This window comes from Tiliqua scincoides, chromosome 5 (assembly GCF_035046505.1).
Source record: "Tiliqua scincoides isolate rTilSci1 chromosome 5, rTilSci1.hap2, whole genome shotgun sequence".
In the NCBI taxonomy this organism is placed as follows: Eukaryota; Metazoa; Chordata; class Lepidosauria; order Squamata; family Scincidae; genus Tiliqua; species Tiliqua scincoides.
This window is the reverse complement of record NC_089825.1, coordinates 107850409-107873142: the sequence shown is the minus strand read 5'-3', so window position 1 is coordinate 107873142 and position 22734 is coordinate 107850409. Positions and strand designations below refer to the sequence as shown.

Here is a 22734-nt window from a genome sequence, read left to right as displayed (position 1 = left end):
GAATAAGAAGCTAGCCAGCCTGCCTCCCTTAGGCAGTCAGGCATCATGGGAGTGGTTCTGGTTCACCCCATGCCCATTGCTGACTTAGATTGGACACCGAGAAAGTCTTCTGCCTACCCACCCCGCACTTCTACCTCCACAAGGGAAGGTCAGCCTAGCGCTTGGCCTTCCCTGCACCCAAAAAAGGTTCTCAAGCCCTGTTGTAAGTCTGTTAAAAGAGGCCATAACTCATAGGGGAAAGATGCACTCCATCGCCACGGTAAAGAGCAGGCTGTCCAAGTCAAATTCCAGGATGATGCTTAGCCACTCTCCCGAGTTCCGTGACAACCCTGCCCAGGTAAGCATTGAATCTTTTGTGGGCAATGTCTATTCTTCAAATGTTGCGCATCCACCTCCCAATCCTCCCAGACAGCATATCAGACCACAGGATAGTAATCTCAGGAAACTGACTAATGAGAGTTGTAAAATACCTGCGGGCCTAGAGCTCAAGGACATAGACGTCCTCTGGCCCAAGTCATTCTCGCCTAAGTGGACAACGATTACCTGGGGCAGGGGGTTGAGTGCAATAAAATCCAGAAAGGCTGGGAAAAAATGACTCCAATGCATACCCCTCTTGGCCAGCCAATCAATGTGCGCAACATCCCCCAGCTCCGGCTGAGAGCCAATGACATGGGTGCTTCCAGGCCCAAAAAACTATGGAATGTCCACAGATCAGGACCCTGGCTGGGCACCTCCCTCGCAGACCTGTTGAAAGAAAAGCACATCGTGAGGCGAACTCACTTAACACCCACTTAGAATAGCTCACGGTTAAAAGTATAACCAATTCCCTCAAACTTGTGAGGAAAACATGTCGCCCCACCCAAATGGGTCTGGGCAAACGCTTGCGTGGCCAGTAACCTGGTCATCACAAACACATCACCCCCATCTGAAAAGGACTGGGGGCAAACACGATCCAGGCCTGAGCCTGATCAACAGGGTTCCTTATAGATCAAAGACGGCACCTACACATTGCGCCAATGAGGCGCAGCACCTTGGGGTTAATGCAACTGCAAATAACTACCCCCCCATGCTCACCCTGGGAGTTATGGCCTATACTAACAGGCCTAGCATTAACAAACATAGTATTTAAAAGCGCCAGAGAGCCATCTGCCAGTGCGCTTGATGTCTTGGGGTGAAAAAACCAATGCGAACCGCTGCTGTTGCTGCCCCAATTCAAAACAAATGAAGCCCAGATAGTTCTGGCCTCAAACCTAAGTGAGCCAACGCCCACTCAAAAAATGGCCTGAAACGGATGAATCGTGAGGGGGGAACGATCCAACTGTCTAAATAGCGGGCCCGCTCCTGAAAGGAGCCAACAAGGAATACTGTTCCATGGCAGATACAAGGCAAATCCACTGCCCATGCCCCGAAGTTCCCCCCCACTCTAAAGGGATAGAGGCAGGGCATCCATTAGGTGGGTTGATAATTTCAAAGACACTAGCCTTGTCAAAGGTCAGCACTTCTGTGCCTCTCTGCACTGGGCTACTACACTTGGTCAATGTGCAGCAGCACTGCCATGCCTGTTAAGCAGGGTACTAAAGGCATCATCCCACTTATGAGGAGTAGGAACAGCCAACTGTCAGGCGGGGTTGGTAACAGAACATAGCCCCACACTCTCAAGGAATAGAGGCGGGATACCTATTAGGTGGGTTAATAAGCAAAGACACTAGCCTTGGCACAGGCCATTACACCTGTGCCTATCTGCACAGGGCTATTGCACCTGGTAAATGCGTGGCTGCACCACCATGCCTGTTAAGCAGGTTACTAAAGGCATCACACTACTTTTGAGGAGTAATTGTGAAGACCCTAGCCTTAACTAAGGCCCTTGCATCCTCGCTGGGGGAAGATGCCCCCACTAGACGGGGCTAAAACTTCATGGTAATCCTTGTACATGACAGTGGTCAATAAGCCTGTGGCGAGCAGCCACCACAGGGGCAGCTTTAATAAATTCCCCTTGCCACATTAATTTGAAAAACCCCTGGTGAAGTCCTGCCATCCTGATGCACCCTACTGGCAGGAACTGATGGCCTGTGTCAGAGACCAGTGACAGTGGGTAGAAGTCCAAGTGCCAATGTGCAGCTATTAGACAAAAGCTGACCTGGCATGGACTAGGCAACTATACTGATAGGGAATACCTCGTCCTCAAGTGCCACCTGTGCACCCTTTACAGTGTGGTGGCACTCCAACTTTGGGACCGGGACCCAATTAAAGTTAAGGCTATACCAAACACGCAAGCCTCCGTGGTTATTTGCTCTTCCCCCAAATAGGCTTGTTTCAATTTTTAATGCATATAACCTAACCACTTGTCAGTTTTATGACCAATCAAAATTGCGTTAGGACCTATTGTGGGTCATGAAGTCATAGTTTGTGGACCATAGTTAAAGAGCATTAATGCCCAACCTGCAACCGTTGTTGTAACACAAGGCAGGTAGGAGCTAGCCCACGGGAGCATCATTCCTCTAACCTGCAAGCATCTTTCCAATCCCAACACCCTTGGTGTAGCCTCTCCACCCTAAGGTTACAAGCAGAAAGGATGTGGAAGCCAGGTGGGCACTATTTGACCAAACTGCCGGTTCCCCTTCCCTTTGTTCAAGTAGGGATGATGATGGTTTGAGGAGTTAAAGCTCCATTTTTTAGTAGGGGAGCAGACTATCAAAAATGTGCTGAAGTCAGTGATTTACTCAGGTAGCTGACTCAGGTGAATGAAACTTGCAATGACCAGGTAGCATCTGGACCCTGTGCGGGCCAGGCTCAGAGAGCAGTAAAGGCATGCACTCAAGACCTTTCATGGGCTTCTGGAGCTAGCAACTAAAAACACTCCTCCTAAAAGTGAGTGTTGGTATTGCTACTATGAATTCCCAGAACAAGCTGGGTTAAAACCTTGAAGACTATAGCCAGGTGGAAGGAGAAACAGGGCTTGGACCAGATTCCTAACTAGGGGGACCCGAAAGTCCAATGATTCATAACATGCCCCATTGCCTAGTTGCTGCACCTGTGTCTGTCCTCTCACTTAACAACTGTCACCCCATGGGAGGGGCAATGCAGGAGCATTGTCAAACTGCAAATTGGGGAATTTAGGGAAACCCGAGATTCCCGGTATTTCCTGAGGGAGGAAATTACTCCTAAGCGCTCATTAACCCATATGATCCAAATCTGTAGGGGGAGGAGGGGATGATACTGTCGACATCTGAACAACTAAGAAAAGGCTCCCGAAGCCCTGAGGCTGCCAATATCACACCCCTTACTGGGAGCAGGCCTCATAGACCAAAACGGGGCCTACTTGCGAGAATACCTGCACAGGATTGGGCTCTTAAGTTCATTCTCCCCAGCAGCTGAGGAAATGGGGGATGAAAAGGGGGGGGGAGGCCGCCACCCCATTGAGAAACGAATCCAAAGTCAACCTCAAAAACTGGTTAGCATGTCAGGATGATCCAACTGAGCTGCCATATGGGATTGATGTGGTTGTGAGATGACTTGCAGCTTGGAGTCAGGATTGGGTTACTCCCCACAAGGGTAAACATAATAGCTGTCTCATCAAAGGAAGGAACCCATAAAAAAAGAGAGTGCAGGGTTTTTGGATAGTTAGGACCTGCTGCAATACAGTTGTGATCCATTTGCAATCCAAATTCCCTGTCTAAAGTCTTATTAGGGTACTTGGTCAGAAACAGGATGCTGAAATGGGAAACACAACTGAAGTGGAAGCAAATATTCCTGATCCTGGTAAACCAGAGAGAGTGGACTAATTACCGCAGATACATTGCAGGATTCCGACATGTTGTAGGCTCAGAGAAATGAACAGCCTGATTTAAATGGCAGTCTCAGGATTATACAGACAGATGGCTTGTATTTGTTATTTGGAAGAAAGAAATATAAAAATGTCAAAAACAGCAAGCAGCAACAGTGACAATCCTGGAAGCCTTGGCACCATTAAATTGGTGTGGGGGATAGGCAGTGGTGGGTGGAACGGAGAGGGGAAGGGCAGAACAGGGCAGAGACCAGAACAGAGAGGGGGTGCATCAAAGGCAGGAAGGGGTGTTTATCAGTGACTGTAGCTCCATCAATATCCTATTCCCCCCCCCCCAGCCTCAACCCACCTCCCCAGGTCTAGTCAGTGTTGCTCCAGTCAAAGTGTAGGTTGGAGTAGACCTATTAAGGATGTGGAGGAACGCACGTTCCTTTACCTTGAGGAGACCTGCAAGACTAAGGGCACAATTCTAACCAGGTCTACTCAGAAGTAACTCCTATTTTATTCAAGGGCTTACTCTCAGGAAAGTGTGGTTAGGATTGCAGCCTAAATCCCCAGAGGATACAGCACTTGGTTGTATTGGCAGGTGGGGATTTTGTAAGCATTGGACTGTGAGTGGCTCTGATCATTTTTGTTAAGAGAGTACTACAATCCTGTGCACATTTACCTGGAAGTAAGCAACAGTGAACACTATGAGACTTGCTTCTCAGTAAACATGCCTAGGATTGTGTAAATGACCAAACATGTTGGAAGCCTGAGCCTGGTTTTCAGATGTAGGTTCAGCATTGGATGACTCCAGCATCTGTTATGTGTATTTGTGAATGAATGCACAATCACAGATACTGAGTATAATGTATGTACAGATAATGTGAATGCTCCTTTGTTATGGAGAGAGCTTTGTGAACTCTTTTTATGGAGGAAGGTATGTCAATATTTTTATAATAACATTCAAGTTCAACATAATGTTCAACTTTTGGTAAGAAGTGATTTTCCAAAACTTGGAGCATTGGTCTTCTATGAGCATGTTAGATAGAGCTTTGTGAAATCCAAGGCAGATTTATGCAATCTGGTACTGTGAAGTTGTGCATTTTGGGTACCATCTGAGGAAAAAAAATGAATTCTGAATAACAACCATTGAAAGCAAGGAGACAGCTTGGATTATTTGTGACCTCGTCCCAGTAATGTCCATATATTGCCACCACAGGTTATGTTGGAGACCTCAGGCTCCATCTGCTACAGAGTCATTTCCTCATGCCATCCAGAACTTGTGTCAATGGTTCCATACATCTCAGTGCAGCTTCTGCTGTGGTATTCCATCTGAGTGCACGGCAAACTTTGATTTAAGTCTCAGGAGCATTAATTTTCTCAGGTTTTCAAATGCAAGTTACTGCCAATGATCTTGTTAGGTTTCTTAGGAAAAGATTGCAGGTCATGGGAAAAACATCTCAGCAGCCTTCTAAAATTGTGGTTAGCTGTGCTGGACTCCTGAGACCAGGTTCAAAGAAGACAAAGGAGACATTGATAAATATTCATGCACAAGCAGAAAGTCTCTCACTGTCAGACCGATGCAAAGGACCACACACATCATGCAACATTGCGAAAGAGAGAACAAGTTTCAAAGAACAAAGGGATCTTGGCACATAATGATCTAAATTCTTTTGCAAAAAGAAAGTTATCTACTATTGGAAGAGACCAATGGGAAAAAGTAAGTAAATGTCCATTCATTGTTTCTACTGTCTCAGCTACCTGTTGATTCTTCTTTCCACCCATCCAACTTTTTTTTGTCAGTTACTATTTTGTGTGATATCACAGTCACAACCCTTGAGGACGGATCCAGCTCATTGACTTATTTATGTGATCTCCAGGAAAAAAAACTGTTTCTATATGAGTGAAGCATCACATTGTAGTGGCAAATTTATTCACGAAAGAAACACCAAACTGCATTGTCGTTCTTCTCACTAGTGCTAAATGACTCCAGATCAGATGTCACTACTTAGTTATAAAATTAGGAAAGTAATTACATTACATGCAATTTTACCATAGATTAGGAGTGTGTGAATGATTAGAGACATGGCCCAATCCTGTGGGCCATCTGCACTGCCATAACTTGTGTTCTGGTGATGCAATGTGCTTTACAGCCATGACAAAACACAATGTGCCACTCGGCACAGCCTGGCCACACAAATGGTCAACAGTGGCAGCCACGCAATAGCAGCCACTACGAGAGCCTCAAGCTCCAGTAAGTTGGTACAGGAGACAGGCAGCTGGCAGAACAGGGGGAGGAGGGGGTGGAACATGGGGAGTGTTGTTGCAGGGATGTTGTAGGTCAAGGGTATGAATGGACGGTTTTTATCTGCAGTGGCTCAGCAGATATCCTATCCATCTACTTGACTCCACTCTGAGTTTCATTAGCAAAATCACTTGCTCAAGTCTAAGTAGAGCCATTTGAGCAGTGGGGGCTTACCTCAAGGCAAGGGAACAAATGTGGCTCACAGCTGTATCGGTGCAGAGGATTTGGATAGGACTGAGCTGACAGTCCTTCCACCGTTGTCTACCAGAAGAAGCAAGTGCTCACATCTAGCTACACTGTAAAAATGCTGAATTCCTGCTGATTTACAGTTGGAGCATAGAGTTGGATTGACCCTCTGTTCTGCCAAATCCCCATCCACTGGGCCTTGTGCCCGCTTAAGGCTAATTAGCTTCCCTTGTTAAACTCACAAGTGCAGCAGGCAAAAGTCAGAGTCTAGTCCCAGTCCAATAAGTGCAGATTGCCAGAGCAGAGTCCAGAAACGATATGCCAGGTCACAGTCCAAGGTCAAACTCCGGTCAGGTCAGGACTCCTCTGGATCAGGTAGCGTCTCTCTCTGGGTCAGGGTAGCCTTTGGTCCTTCTGAAGCTGCCTTTTATCCTTGGATGTCTCATAATCCAAAATGCAGCTCAGCTGTGAGCTACCTTGCTAGCCCCTTGTTAAGTCCAAATTAGGCTCAGCTGAACCATCTCTTCAGTCCATGTCCATTAAAAGTCCCATCAAGGTCAAATGAAGCTCAGGTGTCCATCAAAGTCCCATTGGCCTTGATTGATTACAGCTGTGGAGCCAGCCCTGCCCTTCCCAGAGCTGTCAACCAGCTGTCAAAACATGGAATCGCTGTCAACACCACATCATCCACCTGATGATCTTTTGATCTTCCATTACACCCTCCAACTTCACCCTGTCATGGCTGATCAATGGAAATTCAGAATATTTTTCCCCTATTGGGTCATATGTGTGCAATTGCTTCTGCATTTATCTATTCTAGAATTCATCATATTATATGTTTAAGAAACAATTCAGCTTTAGACTGAAACCTCTGATCCCCTCCTCCCCCACGGTGCAGATTTATAAAATTTAGGAAGGGTGCTCTCTGCTCTTTAGAAGAACCCAGTTGCAACTTGATTCAGTAGGTTTATGGGAGGGTAGCATATCAGGTAGATGACTTGGTTCATAACAATGAGCATGTGTCACTTTTGAATAAACCAAATTCAGATCATGCCCCCCTCCCCCCAAGAATTATGAATCAAACCTTGACCAGTCAATGCAGATTGGAATAGATGGACAAGCCTAGCTTGGGTGCACCAGTCTACTAGCTGATTTAACTTCCAAACTTTTTGCACAGTTCCTTGTATTGATTTAGTATATGTCTGTGAGGTGGTGGACGGGGAGGCAGTATTGCAGTCCAGGGATAAAGAGATGCATTCACAGCCCCTTGACTCTGATTTAATTCTATTTTGCTCAAATCATTACCTTATCCCAACAGTATGTCAAAATACTCATCGTGGAAATAACTTATCTCAATAAATAGGTAGGCCAGTGTGGGAGGCAGAACAGGGTGGGGAGAGGGTGGAATGGGGCAGTGTCAGGGCAGGGAGAAGGCCAGATCGGATCCAGGAAGGGGGTGAGCTCGGCGGCAGTAGTGTTGGCTGGATCCAAAACCTCTTCCTGACCCACATCCATTTTCTTGGCACTCATTCAAGTGGACCCTTCCAAGCTCCAGAAGCTTACCCCCAGATAGGGGAACAAATGTTCCCTATCCAAAGAAGAACTCTAGGACTGCTCCTCAATAGGATGCAATGCAAGCTTTTTCGGTGCAACTGCATTGGCTGAAGGGAAAGGATAGGATGTGGCTGCAAGATTGTCACAGTCTATCCAAGCGACAGAGGTCTCTGGATACAGCTGCGCTATACTATTCATTATACAGGGATGAAAGTGGTCTAAATACAAGCATTCTGGCTTCAACTGACTGAAAATTTAGTTATAACAGAATTAACATTTATTGTTCCTCCTACAGGTGACATGATATTTCCAATTGAGGGCAAGATATCCAATCTTACCTCCGTCACTTACTTTATACTACTGGAATTCTCAGAGGTCCGAGAACTACAGATCTTGCATTTCTTTTTGTTCCTAGCTTTGTACTTGACAGCCATGATTGGAAACATTGTTATCATCACGTTAGTAGTCCTTGATCATCACTTGCACACCCCTATGTATTTTTTTCTAACAAACTTAGCCCTTCTGGACCTGTGCTCCATTTCTGTCACCATACCCAAATCCATGGCTAATTCACTCATGAACAACAGTCTTATTTTTTATTCTGGGTGTGTGGCCCAGATCTTCTTCCTAACATTGTTTGCGTCATCCAATATTGCTATCCTGACCATAATGGCCCACGACCGTTATGTTGCCATCTGCAACCCACTACAATATGAAGCTATTATGAACAAAGGAGCCTGCGTCCAGATGGCAGCCGGAGCATGGCTGTGTGGAATTCTCTATGCATCTGTGCACACAAGTGGGACATTTGCAATCAGCTTTTGCTCTAATGTTGTGGATCAGTTCTTCTGCGAAATCCCCAAGTTACTGAAACTGTCTTGCTCTGAATTGTACCTGGTTGAAGTTGGGTTTCTTGTGCTTAGTGCAAGTGCAGTATTTGGATGCTTTATCTTCATCGTTTCAACCTATGTGGGGATCTTCACCACAGTGCTCCGCATCCCTTCAGAACAAGGGCGCCAGAAAGCCCTCTCTACTTGCCTCCCCCATCTCATTGTTGTTTTTGTGCTTGTGTTCACAGCAGTCTTTGTATATGCAAGCCCTCCCAGCAGTCCTTCATCTGATCTAGGTGTTGCTTTTGCTGTGATCTATACCATCTTCCCCCCAATGCTGAATCCCTTCATTTATAGCATGAGAAATAAAGAGATTCAGACTGCATTTCAGAGGCTTGTATATTGAAAACATTTTTTGAATGGGCTTGCCAGACTTCTCATTTGATTGTTGAGACTGTTTTGTTCTTTCCTGGAAGGAATTTTCTTCAAAATGTTTAACTTTGGAAGGGAGTTCCAAAGTTGCAAAATCACCACAGAGAAGGCTACTGCCTCACCTAAATCATTGCCGAATCCTGCTTAAATTTCACCCTGCCAATACAGCAGTGCCATCCTGTGGGGGAATTTAGCAGGCTGAAAGCCTCCTTGGGCCTCCTTGCCCTGGGAAACCCCCAGCTGCCATGGGTGTTACTCAGACCCACACCAGCGTGCACAATTGATCCATGTTTGCAGATCAGACCCAGGAAAGGGGAAAGAATACAGTGTGCACCAGTGCTGCAGACCCCGCCCCCTCCCAGACCCTATCCATCCACCCCTTGCCTCTTCCCTGCCCTCCCCTGCCTCATTCCACGCCAGCTCTGCCCAGCACACATCATTCCTTGAATGCCTCTCTTTTGGCCTTCCCACTGGTGGATCTTTAGACTGTTTTATGGCCCCTTTGCAAAAGTCTGTGCCAGCAGAGCATGGGTCCTGTCAATGCAGAGATCAGATAGGATTGTGCCATCAGTAGTGGCACACAGTTGGGAAGGCCCCTCAGTTGACTTCAGTTCATCACCAAGTGGTGGAAATGGTCCTTCAGGTGCCCTGGCACCAAGCTGTGAAGGGCTTTAAAGGTCAATTTTATAAGCTTCTGCCAACAAATACTTCTGCTAAAAAAGAGCTAAACATCTGTATCTGTTTAACTGTCCCTGTTCTTCAGAAAATGGAGGCTACAGAAATAAGTAGCTTAAAACTGAGGCAAATGAGCAGTACTATGAAATTAGGAGTCATTAGAAAACATTCCACACATAAAAACTTTGTAACTACTATGGCCAGAAACTTCCAAATTGTATTCTGCTTCACTCTGAACAGATGTCCCTATTAAGTGCAAACATTCTTCTCCCCCTCTCCCTCAGCAGTGTGTCTTTTCACAAACCTCAAGGATAAAAATACAGGGATTTTTCTCCAGCCCAGGTCCATCTGCTCTAAAAGCATCTATTACTTTGTGTGTATGTTGCCTTGTGTGTTCACTGAAGCATTTGGTGAGATACAGGAAGCTGGACTAGATGGGCCTTTGGCCTGATCCAGCAGGGCTTCCAGATAGAAAGAAACTTAGGCAGCTGTTATCAATCCCCTCCCCTCCGTACTTAGCCCTCCCCGTTGCCAGCTATCCTGCTGAGCTTTTAAGAGTCCAGCCCTATGCATTTCTACTCAGAAGTAAGCCCCATTCCAGTCAATGGGGCTTACTCTCAGGAAAGAATTGTAGGCTCAATCGAATGCTTTGCTTACTGGGAAGACTTGCTTGTGTTGGTGATAGCCTGCACCATCTCAGTGGGAGAGGGGGTTGCTTGTGTCAGTGATTGCCTGCACCATCTCAGGGGGGGGTTGCTTATGTTGATGATTGCCTGCACAATGGGGGGGGGGGTGGAATTCAGCAAACACTCCCTGGGTTTTTTAAAGCAATCCCTCTGTTGCTACCACACCTGCCTGGTATGTGTGTGAGTGAGAGACAGCAAGAGCAAGCTCCACCTTGCTGCACCTGTTCTAGCTACAGGGATTTTCTGCCACCCCTTCCCCTCTTCAGCCTCTTTGCTGGCTCAGGGGCTGCAGGAATTTTACTGTTCCTTGCAAGGGGAACCTCTTCCAGGGCTATTTCCCTGCCTGGGTGAGGCAGAGCCTTTTTGCAGTGTTTTGGGCTGCCTGGAAATAGAGTGAGATGCCAGCACAGGGCAAAGGTGTGTGTGACTTTCAGTACCCCCACCCCATACAGGCTGCACCTGTATTTGAGGTCATATGTAACAACAGTTCATCTATCCTGGAGCCTGCCTGGTAACAGCGGCTCAGTGGGAGCTGTAAAGTTTTTGTGTACTTTGATTAGAATAAACTAGTATCTGAATTACTTCTCTAAATGTTGATTCTGTATGTTTGGTGGGTGAATATTGACAGCTGAATGTGGGTGAAGGTATTAGAGAAATCACCTCAGAGGCCACTAGGGCTTACTTTCTCTTTGTTTTAGTCATGGCCCAATCCTATAGGAATGGTCTGATGCATACAGGGTTTTACAACAGCAGAACAGAGTTCTGCTGTCATAAAGTGGCTTCCAACAATGCGTGCAAAAAACTCCCCACCAATGGCCAATAAGGCAGAAATCAAACATTCTTACCTGAGAATAGCTGGTCATCCCTGGGGGTCAGATAGGAAGTTGTGATTTCTTCCTGATTGGGTGGTGATTTTCCACCTACCCCAGACTATCTCATGTGGGAAGCCTCCCAGAATTGGGATGCCAGGACTGTGCTCTGCACACTGTCCATGTCCTGTGTTCGTGCCCATGTGCTGTTCATGTCCTGTCCCTGGCCAGCCTGAAGCTTAATCAGGTTCCCCCTTTTTCCCTGACTTGTCTCATGAAGAGCAGGACCAGGCAAGGAAAACCCTAATCTTAATTGTCTCAGCAGGGTGTGCACTTCTGTTGTCAGGGTAAATGTACAATAAGAAAGGGGGAATCAAAGTTCAAATGCAAATGAATTATGATCTGAAGGTTTCTTAAATGCACAGCTAAATCCCAAGCAGCCTTGATTGCTAGGTACTCGTAGAATAGGAGCAAAGAGGAGATATTCACTTCCCAAGGAAGGAGAGAACATGAAGGCACATCATGAAAGAAGGGAAAGAGATGGGGGGGGAAGAGATGTGGTGACTACCCCTTGGACCATTTCTTCTCCTCCACCAATAAGCAGCAACAATTAGGAATTAGAATGTTTTGATAACCTGTGTCCTACTTCCAGTTGCTTCTGATTAGGAAACATAGTGGGCCTATTAGGAAAAGCAGGTCCTGATAACATACAGTGGTGTTGCTAGGGTTTGAACCACCCGGTGCAGGAGGCCAGTGCGTCACCCTCATGATGGACTTCCTCCCATGCAGTGGGCATGGCACCGCTGACGGTAGAAATGGAGATGTACCATCACCCCACCCTGCTGGTTTTTTTGGTTATAACTTTTGATAGAACAGAGATACTTCAACACTGTTTGTTTCATTGCATTCTGCATAAAATTGCACATTGATCGATATATAACATGATGGAATTTTTCGAAAATGCCAGGATATTAAAAATTTTGGTCATTAGTGGTGTCACCCCCCCCCCATGCACCTCACCCGGTGCTGCCTGCAGAACCCCCTATTGATGCAACTGATGACATATCCACATCTTAAGAACATAAGAACAGCCCCACTGAATCAGGCCATAGGCCCATCTAGTCTAGCTTCCTGTATCTTGCAGCGGCCCACCAAATGCCCCAGGGAGCACACTAGATGACAAGAGACCTGCATCCTGGTGTCTCCCTTGCATCTGGCATTCTGACATAGCCCATTTCTAAAATCAGGAGGTTGCACATACACATCATGGCTTGTAACCCATAATGGATTTTTCCTCCAGAAACTTGTCCAATCCCCTTTTAAAGGCATCCAGGCCAGATGCCGTTATCACATCCTGTGGCAAGGAGTTCCACAGACCAACCACACACTGAGTAAAGAAATATTTTCTTTTGTCTGTCCTAACTCTCCCAACACTCAATTTTAGTGGATGTCCCCTGGTTTTGGTGTTATGTGAGAGTGTAAAGAGCATCTCTCTATCCACTTTATCCTTCCCATGCATAATTTTGTATGTCTCAATCATGACTCCCCTCAGGGTCTCTTTTCTAGGTTAAAGAGGCCCAAATGCCGTAGCCTTTCCTCATAAGGAAGGTGCCCCAGCCCAATAATCATTTTAATCGCTCTCTTTTGCACCTTTTCCATTTCCACGATATCTTTTTTGAGATGTGAGGACCAGAACCGGACACAATACTCCAGGTGTGGCCTCACCATCGATTTGTACAATGGCATTATAATATTAGCTGTTTTGTTCTCAATACATTTTCTAATGATTCCAAGCATAGAACTGGCCTTCTTCACTGCCGCCGCACATTGGGTCGACACTTTCAAATGCTAATCCCCCCATCTATTTTTCTGATAAATACACTTAAAGTTTATTCTTTCTCCCATAGGCAACATAAAATATGTGAATGGGGACAGAATTCTCAATCTTACATCCTCTTCTGATTTTCTGCTACTTGAATTCTCAGAGGTCCGGGAACTACAGATCTTGCACCAATCCTCTGAATGTCCCAGGCTGGGAGGCCAATATCAGCTGCAGCTGATGCAGCCCCAATCCTGAAAGAGTGCAGGTCGTAATCTTCTGCCCTAAACCCAAGGTCCACCACTGCCCTGCGATAAAGGACCCTAAACTGAAAAAACGTAACAGGTGAGGCATCAACATGGCAGAACAAGGCACCCTGAACCGCAGGACGTGCAGCCAAATAAGACCAAAGTGTCCTTCCTAGGCACAAGGCTAGGATCTGTGCCAGGCCCAGTCGCACTTGAAAACCCACCCCCCGCTGGTCGGTTTTCGAACGACGGAGGGTGATAATGACCACATCAGCCTTAATATGTACATTCTGCAGCTGTAAGGCCCTTCCAGACTCGTCACCCGCTGAGGCATATAAAACCTCACTGGGGCGGAAGGCACCAAAAAACATAATGATGCTGATGGTTCTAAACAATAAGGACTCATAAGGAGTCGAGCACAGCACCTCAAAACGATTAATCAACCTGACTAAAATTCCAGGGGTAATGGGCTTACGCCGGTCAGGGGTAGGAGGACAGATCCGCTTCAAACCCTTGACCAACTTGCGTACCCTAAAGTCGTCAGTAGCATCAGCGAAACCTGAGGCCTTGGCAGAAAATGCCAATGCCGCCAAGTACACCGATAAAGACCTACAAGCTACATTAATGCTATGCAGATATAACAGGAACCGCACCAGGTGTTCCAGAGAAACAGGCCAGACTTGGGGTAAGGCCAGGGCTGCCCCAAAGGCCTCAAATTTCCTTGCCTTACTTTGATAGCTGTGACGGGTAGAAGGCGCGAGTGCAAACCAAATTACATGTTGCGCTCTGCACAGCCAAGGGTCCAAAGCCAAAGTGGCATCGGGTCGGGCTCCCGCAGTGCCCCTAGTGCCAGCTGATGGAAACGCTCCACCTGAAAGTGAGATAGGGCGTCGGCTATGCCGTTGTCAAGACCCAGGACATGCTTAGCCAAAAACAAGGTGTTATTTTTAAGGCAGTGCAAAACGGACACCCTCACCAGCCTCATAACCCATGGGGACCGGGACATCTGCTGGTTAATGACAAACACCACAGCTTGGTTGTCACACCAGAAACGCACGGTGGAGTTGGCAAATTCCTCTGCCCATAAATGAACTGCCACCACAAGGGGGAACAGCTCCAAAAAAGTCATGTCTGCTGTAACCCCCTCTGAAACCCATGCATCCAGCCAAGGGGTGGAACACCATCTCCCTCTAAAATAAACTCCAAACTCCAAACCACCCACAGCATCAGAGTGATGCTGCAGCTCCGCCTCAAGTAAACACTCCTGCCACCAAAAGGATACACCATTTTAAAATTCCAAAAACTGTAACCAGGTTACCAAATCTGCCTTCATGTCCTGTGTGATCCGCAGGCAGTGGTGAGGCTTCTTGATACCCGCCATGCAATCACACAGCCTCCTCAAAAAGGCTCGACCAGGGGCAACTACCCTGCAGGCGAAATTCAAATGCCCCACCAGAACCTGCAAATGCCTCAAGGACAATTTCCGAGCCTGGAGGCCAGCACAAATTAACTGCTGCATCCTAACCAACTTATCACCAGGCAGCCTACTGCACTGCTGTACCATGTCCAATTCAATACCCAAAAACGTAAGGGTAGTCGCGGGGCCCTCAGTCTTTTCCTGGGCAAGGGGTACCCCCAACTCCTTGCACACAGCCACAAAGGTATGTAGCAGGTGCAGGCACTGATCAGATCCACCCGCGCCTACGAAAAGAAAATCATCAAGATAATGGACCACTAAGGCGAGTTGTGCTCTGCTCACCACTACCCACTCCAAAAAGCAGCTAAATTTCTCAAAAAGGGCACAGGAGATTGCACATCCCATTGGCAGTGCTTTATCCAGGTATAGGGAACCATTAAATTGAAAACCAAGCAAACAAAAATCATCAGGGTGGACGAGCAGGAGTCTGAATGCAGACTCAATATCCATCTTGGCTATGAGGGCACCACAGCCACAGCCATGTACCACCCCGATAACTTGGTCCAAAGAAGTGTATCGTACTGATCAAAGGTGCGCAGGGATCCTATCATTAACTGAGTTCCCTTAAGGATAGGACAGATGGTGAATGAGACAGAAGGTCCCAGGGACCTTCTTGGGAACTACACCTAAAGGGGACACCTGAACCTTGGGAAATGGAGGAGACTTAAAGGGGCCTGCCAAATTGCCGGCTCCCAGTTCCTTATCTATCTTAGCTTGAACTATCCCCTCCATACCCTTGACCGATGGGAGATTCCTGGTCCAGGTAGATCTGGAGGGAGGGGGCGCAGGAATCCGAAATCCTTTATCAAAACCTTCCAATAACATTTGAGCATCCTGAAACTTCAGCTTCCCCTTCAAAAATGAAGCCAACACCTCTACTCTAATCTGGGTGGGCCACCTTTCCAGCTTGAGGGGGCTGACCGCCTCCTCTCTTGGCCTGCCCAGCTTGGGGCCTGGGACCCCTCCTAAAACCTGCCAGCTTGGGGCACATGGACACTGAGTGCTGGCTGTTGCACTGCCCACAGACATGTGCAAAAGTGCAGCCTGCCTTACCGCACCGCCCTGTGGAGTTAAACTCATAGCAGGAGTGGGGGGGTTTGAACCCAACACACTCCTGACATCCCTGCCACTGGCCCGGTGGTGCTCCAAGCAATCAAATGCCCACTATCAGATCAGTTACGCAAATTAGACCAGGCCAGCAGGACAATTTAGATCCACAATTCCCACTGTGGAACCCGCCAGTCAAGGGCGGGGTCGTGCGAAGCACGTAAACAAAAATGTTCATCATATGCAAGCCAGGCCGTGCCTGCATATTCGCGGAAAGCCCTGTGGATAATATCCAGGTACTTAAAAAGCGCAGTTGCCCATGCTGGCAGCATCTGAATAAATACTGCAGCATAAATCATGTATCCATTTAACCAGTTATTCCAATTCTTATCAATTTTCCGCCTTCGTGCCACTTGGGGATCAGGCGCTGGGTCACCCACCTTCAGGGCTGGCTCAGTTTCCTTAAGTAATAAACTAAAAACATCAACAAACTCACCCCTCAAAATTTTCTCTTTAACCGCCAAGGCAAGGTGACCACCCAAAGGCAGGGCCACATCCCCATAAGCTACTCGTGGATGCTCACCTGACCCTTCCATGGCTCCCTGAGAAAAAACCCCATATGGGACATTGACATAAGGGGCAAAGCTATAAGGGACACCGGAGACCGGGGAAACCCCCGTAAACGGCAGAGCAGCAGCTATGGTCTGTCCCGCCTGGGATGCCGGTGCCCCTGGGGAGATCCCAGGTTGCTGCCATATTCCTGGTGAATATGGAAAGGGGGGGGCTTGCGGCACCTGAGAATAACCCCAAGCCGGCCAATACAGCAATGGAGCTGAAGGTGCCAACACTGAGGAATTCACACCTTCACGCTCATCCCATACACCAGCCCAGGCTGAGCTATCCATCTGCCCGCTCTCACCCGTTGGAGGCATGGGTATTGTCTGGCAGGATGCTCCTTGCGAATGCTGCTGTTCCTCAGGGTCTGATGCCTGCACCTGAAAAACTGGAGGTCCAGGTGGAGCCTGCCGCTCAGTGGGTTTCTCCAAAGCGGTTAACCTGGAAGAGAAGATTTCCATGAGCTTCGCACCACGCCCTTTTCTGATAGACCTCTGACTGGGGGGGGGACAGCACCTGATGTGCTACCACCATCTCCCAAACCAGCATCACGCATTGCTTTCTCCTTCTCAAGCGCCTCCACCCGTGCAACTAGGGCCCGCAGCTCAGCTGTATCATTCTCCTCATCTGAGGAAGAAGCTGGTGCGGGATTGGGGGGGACACTTCGGGGCCTTCCCCCCAGATTTCTTGTTTCTCTTAGGCATAGCAACGATTGAACAACTGTGGGGGGGGGGGAAGCAGTGTTAACTAACCTATCACCCTTACAATACTTACCACTAAATTACTCTAATGTTCCCACTCACTTGATCTTATTTTTATTTAATTTTTAATTTCAATTTTTTTTTTATTAATTTATATTTAAATTAAAACTTCCTTAAATATGGGGAAATTTTTTTTAAATTTTGTTTTATCTCATCTTTTTATTTATTTATCCAATTAACTTCTAGTTTTCTTTCCCTTCCTTCCTTTTCCCCCCCTTAAATTTATTATGCAAAGGACACTGCAAAACTGCTACCAACTTTGAGGTCTCCCATCTAATTCAGGACCACAGCCAACTCTGCTTAGCGTTAGCCACTGTTGAGTGTAAACACCACTTAGCCATCAGGCCTCACACGCAAGTGAAGGAAGCAAACTGAAGAAAAAAACACGCGTCCCCACTATGCACTGGGAGGAGGAATGCCCAGCGCAGACCCAAAAGCCCCAAACACAAGCAGGAGGGAGCGCAGGGAAGAAACCTCCTAGTGCTTCTGCCGGCAGGCTCAACAGGCAGCCAGCAGGAGCCCAGGCAGGGCGACTCCAAGGGCAGCAGGCACCAGCCCAAAAACACGCAGCCCAAGGGAAGCCAGGTACGTGCCCAAACACACCCCCATGGAGCACCTGCAAACCAAGCAGGCGAACCCGCTCCACACAGGCACCCCAAAAACCGGCAGGGCAGAGGGCAGGCTGAAGCATGGACCTGACTATGCAGAGCTGCCAGGCGCCCAAGCACTGGCTGCCCAAACTGCCCTGGGGAGGTGGGGGGGAGGTCAGGCGCTCAGCGAGGGGGGTGGGGGGGAGATCAGGCGCTCAGTGGCTCCCGCTGCGTGCAGCCAGCAGCCGCGAGCAGGAAGACGAAGAGTAGCCAAGCACGCCCAAAATCGGGAATTCAAGTAGTTAAGCTCAGCCCCAGGTCGGAAAATCCTGAGTAGACAAGCACCCAGCCCCAAAGCACACCCAGCCCACCAGAGGCATGGGCACACCAGCAGCTCACACGCGGCCAAAGAGGGGCGCAGCTGGACCGCTGCACCTGCAAGGCAGCTCCCCACAACCTAGCCAAGAAGCCCAACCCAGGCACCACCGCCAACAGTCGCTCGCTGCCCAAAGGTAAGCCAAGAGGGCAGGTGGGCAGGCGGGCGCCCACAGCCAAGTCTGCTGGGCTCAGGGCCCCAGCAAAGTGGCCTGAGTCGGGGAGCAGCGTGAAGGAGCCCTGACCGCTGCCTGGTCCCGACTGCGCGGGCTTCTCTGAGCAGCCTGCACGTGGCCCCAGACTAATTAACCCCCAGCCAATGGGCTGCGAGGCTAGTCCCTCCTGTGCCTCGTGCGGAGGCAGGGTAAACGCCGGTGGCGCGCTAATACACGTGCCACCGGAATTCTTATGAAGCCATTTGTGTGGAATTATCAGTCCACATGAAGCTTCTCATGATGTCTTTTATAGTCTCCCCTCAGAAGCTTCTGTCCACTTGTCCAAATATGTGTACAGTTGGTTTTAGGTTGGAAACTATCATGAAGCAAATTAACCCTTTTAAAACCAGTATCCTCTGTACTCTAATCTTTCACATGGTTTTTGAGGAGAATTTAACCACCAATACTTCTGAACCTATAGATAACACATATAACATCACATTTTCTCTTCTGTTACATTTTTACTGCAGGTGTCCTTCACCAAGGGAGCTCTAAATCCTCTAGTAACCTCAGCATAGTGAGAAACATTATAGAAATTGTGAGAAATTGGAAAATGTCAATTTGCTTCACAAACTCAGATTATCCTCCCACTTCAGTGACTGCAGATCTGCTCGGCCCCTGAGAGAGAAGATAACATTCCTTTTGAACTTCTCTCTTGTACTACACACACACTTTAATTGTTATTAAACCATTTTTGTAGCATTATCAGTCTGTAGGATACTTCACAGAGTCACAGAAAACTAAGGCAGTTTCTTCCATTTCCCTCCAAGCAGTTCAGGAAATATGTTCTATAGGTGGGGTTGGTGGGATGAGGAAGGAGGAAGCACAATAAGAATGAAAGTCCTGCTCATGTCAGTGCTGGAAAGCACAGATTTAAGAGGTTAGGATTGCGCCCTCTGTTACATCTGTTGCAGAAGTAAAAAATCTGAGAACACAGCAGACACAAATCTAGCTATCAGGGCAATGAGGTTTTCATGTCTTCAAGTGTAGCATCCTGGTGCCAAGAATCTTGCTAGGTTTGTTTTTAAAAGGGACAAAAAATAAGTTCAAGGTAAAAAGCCCCAAAAGCGCTGTTTGTGTGTGTGTGTGTGTGTGTGTGTGTGCGCGTGCGTGCGTGCGTGCGTGCGTGTGTGTGTTTCATCAGCTGCTATGCTGGACTCTTGGGAGCAGGTCTCAAAGAAGTCAAAGGAGACATTGGGAGAACCTCTTTCACAAAGTTCTGCAGAAAGCCTTTTATTTCCAGTGATGATGGATGATCCACCTTTATAGTGCCAAGTTTCAATGGAAGTAAATGTTTCAAGGAACAGAGCAATGATGACACACCATGACCTAAAAGCTTCTGGAATTGGAATGTAACCTGCTATTGAATGAAAGCAACGGCAAAAAGTAAGTAAATGTTTCCCCTTTTTTTCCTACATTCTCAGCTGCCTGTCAGCCCAGCCACCCACCCATCATTTTCTTTCCCAAATACTATTTTGCCTTCTACCATTCTCTGAACCATTCAGGCCAGTTTCATATCCAGCCTAGTTCATGTGATAGGAAAAAAAAAAATGCCTTCATGGGACTGAAACATCACATTCTAGTTGCAAACTTATGCAAAAGCAAACTAGTGGCAGCCACTAGACTTCATGTTTTTTCCTCTCCCCAGTGTTAAGTGACTCCAGGTGATATATCAATTTCCCCCCACTGTTTCCTCTGCAAATGTAGGGGGTTACATATTAGTTAGAGATCTTCTTCTCTCCTGTCCACAACCAGCTCGGGCAACCTTGTCATATGTTTTGGGAAGTGATGGTGTTATATACAAATTAGATTAGCAACTCAGGGACAGGATTGTGTCAAGAATAGACACAATCCTTCCCAGGCTGTACACTTGCAGAAGCCAGTTGTTCACATTTCACTACAGTTTTTAAAACAAAATGCTGAATTCTTGCAGGTTGGTGTGTGGAACAGATGGCTGGTTGGAGCCCTCTGTCTGATTCCTTTGTGGCTGAAGAGTAGAAATAGTATCTTTTTTTTCAGAAGTACAATGTATGTGTAACTGCTTGTGCTTCTCCACTCATCTGTCCTGGGAAAGATCATGTTCTGTATTTCTTTTGATAAGTTGGAACTTAAAAGAAAATGATTTCAGTTTGTAGGAAAAGCTATATTCCCACCTAACGCATCAGGCTTATATAATCTAGCAAGGGTGCTTTCTGCTGTGTGGCTGATATTAGAACAGATGCAATGTCTAAATAGGTGTTCTGTAAGATAGCAGAGTATCTGGTGACTCACTTTATTCATTCAGATAAGTTACAACTAATATGAGTCACTTCGGAGTCAAACAGAAGCCATACAGACCACATTTTCTCCAACCATTTTGGACCAAACCATGGTCAGTTGAGACAGACTGGAAAGGATGGACTAGCCTAACTTGGGCAGATGACTTGATTAGATTTTTCATCCTGTCCGTGCCTTTGCAGTAACTGTATTGTATAGAACAACCATTTTCAACCACTGTGCTGTGGCACGTTGGTGTATCGCGAATGGTCTGCAGGTGTGCCGAGGGAGTTTGAGGGAGGGTCATTTATTAGTAGGGCTATTGGGGATGTTAGCCCCCCAGCAGCAGTATGGTGTGCCTTGTCAATTGTCAAAAAACCGATGGTGTGCCTTGACAATTTTAGCACCTTTTCAGTGTGCCACGAGATAAAAAAGGTTGAAAATCACTGGTATGAATAGTGTAGCAGTTATACAGGAGATAGCATAGCAGTTCACGGGTGAAAAAAAACACAACCACAGTCTTTTCTCACTGCTTTAATTCAATTTTAGTCAAACTATTGCCTTCTCCAAATGCAATACCAAAAATTCCAATGGAAAGGACTTATCTCAATCAATAAATTTCAACCACACTCACTACATGAGGGACCTAATTTGGTATAGATCAAGGCAATGGCCTAGCTGGACTGAGACCAGGGGTCCATGCCGGTTTGGTGGTTTTCCACCATCACTGTGGGGGTGACAGTGCCTACCTGGTGGTGCATGGAGGTTTCATGAAATTGGCATGCCCCATCTCTGCCCTAACAGGGCATACTGCAAATGCAGCCATTTCCAGGGCCACAGCCATGCATGGAGGGAGGGTGTCTGTGCAGGCATGGGGGTGACACAATGACACAAAGGTATCATTGTGTCACCAGGCCCTGGGTCCCCCCCCCAGCTATGCTGCTGGATCAAGATTATCCTGGTCCATCTCAGAAGTGTACTGAAAGAGTGAATGGAATTCCACCTTTCATTGTACATGGACTAAAAGTGATATAATAGAAATGCATGTTTCAGTTGTCTTGCATATATCAGTTTGAATAAAACTAACTCTCCTGTTTCTTCCCCACAGGTAGCATGAAATTTCCTGTTTGGGATAAAATGCCCACTCTTAACTCTAGCTCTGACTTTCTGCTTCTGCAGTTCTCAGAAGTCCGTGAATGGCAGCTCATCCACTTCTTTGTGTTCTTAGCTCTGTATTTGGCAGGCGTGTCCGGAAATCTTCTCATTGTTACTGCAGTCATCCTTGACCACCACCTACACACGCCCATGTATTTCTTCCTCATGAACTTAGCCCTGATGGACTTGGGCTCCCTTTCTGTCATTGTTCCTAAATCTATGGTTAATTCACTTTTGAACAGCATAGCCATTTCTTATTCTGAATGTGTGGCTCAAATTTTCTTCTTTGCATTCTTTGAAGGCACAGGCTTGGCTATCTTAACCATCATGGCACATGACCGCTATGTTGCCATCTGCAAACCACTTCAATATGAAACAATTATGAACAAAGGAGCCTGCATTCAGATGGCAACTGGTGCATTGATTTGTGGTGTTCTCTATGGAGTTATGCACACGAGTGGCACATTTTCAATCACCTTCTGCTGTAATGTTGTTGATCAATTTTTCTGTGAGATCCCAAAGTTACTGAAACTATCTTGCTCTGACTTGTACCTAGTTGAAATTGGATTTCTTGTGCTTAGTTTTGGTATGGGGTCTGGATGCTTTATTTTCATCATTACAACCTACGTGTGGATCTTCATTGCTTTGCTCAGAATCCCTTCTGAGAAGGGACGTCAGAAGGCCCTCTCCACATGCCTCCCCCACCTCATTGTTGTCTCTATGCTGATATTCACTGCACTCTTTGTCTATGCAAAGCCCCCTGGCAAAATTTCTTCTTACCTGAATCTTGGATTTGCTGTCATATATGCCATCTTCCCTCCTATGCTGAATCCATTCATTTATAGCATGAGAAATAAAGAGATCCAGACTGCATTGTGGAGGTTATTAAATCAGCAGTTTTTGAATGGGTTTTCCAGACTTCTTATGTGA

General features: G+C 47.0%; 2 protein-coding genes across 2 annotated transcripts; both read left to right on the top strand.

Annotated features, from left to right (window-relative positions):
- Positions 1-8114: 8114 nt before the first annotated feature.
- LOC136653041 (olfactory receptor 14I1-like) lies at positions 8115-9050 on the top strand. The gene has a single exon (XM_066629966.1). The coding sequence runs from the start codon at positions 8115-8117 to the stop codon at positions 9048-9050; it is 936 nt and encodes a 311-aa protein (XP_066486063.1).
- Positions 9051-17611: 8561 nt separating this feature from the next.
- On the top strand, positions 17612-22734 carry LOC136653040 (olfactory receptor 14C36-like). Its single transcript, XM_066629965.1, has 2 exons — positions 17612-17798; positions 21758-22734. The coding sequence occupies exons 1-2, from the start codon at positions 17612-17614 to the stop codon at positions 22732-22734; spliced, it is 1164 nt and encodes a 387-aa protein (XP_066486062.1).

Coding starts and splice junctions, on each gene's coding strand:
- LOC136653040 (XM_066629965.1), top strand. CDS start 17,612: ATGCACTGGGAGGAGGAATGCCCAGCGCAGACCCAAAAGCCCCAAACA. Junction 17,799..21,757: donor CGCAGCCCAAGGGAAGCCAG/GTACGTGCCCAA, acceptor TCTTCCCCACAG/GTAGCATGAAATTTCCTGTT.
- LOC136653041 (XM_066629966.1), top strand. CDS start 8,115: ATGATATTTCCAATTGAGGGCAAGATATCCAATCTTACCTCCGTCACT.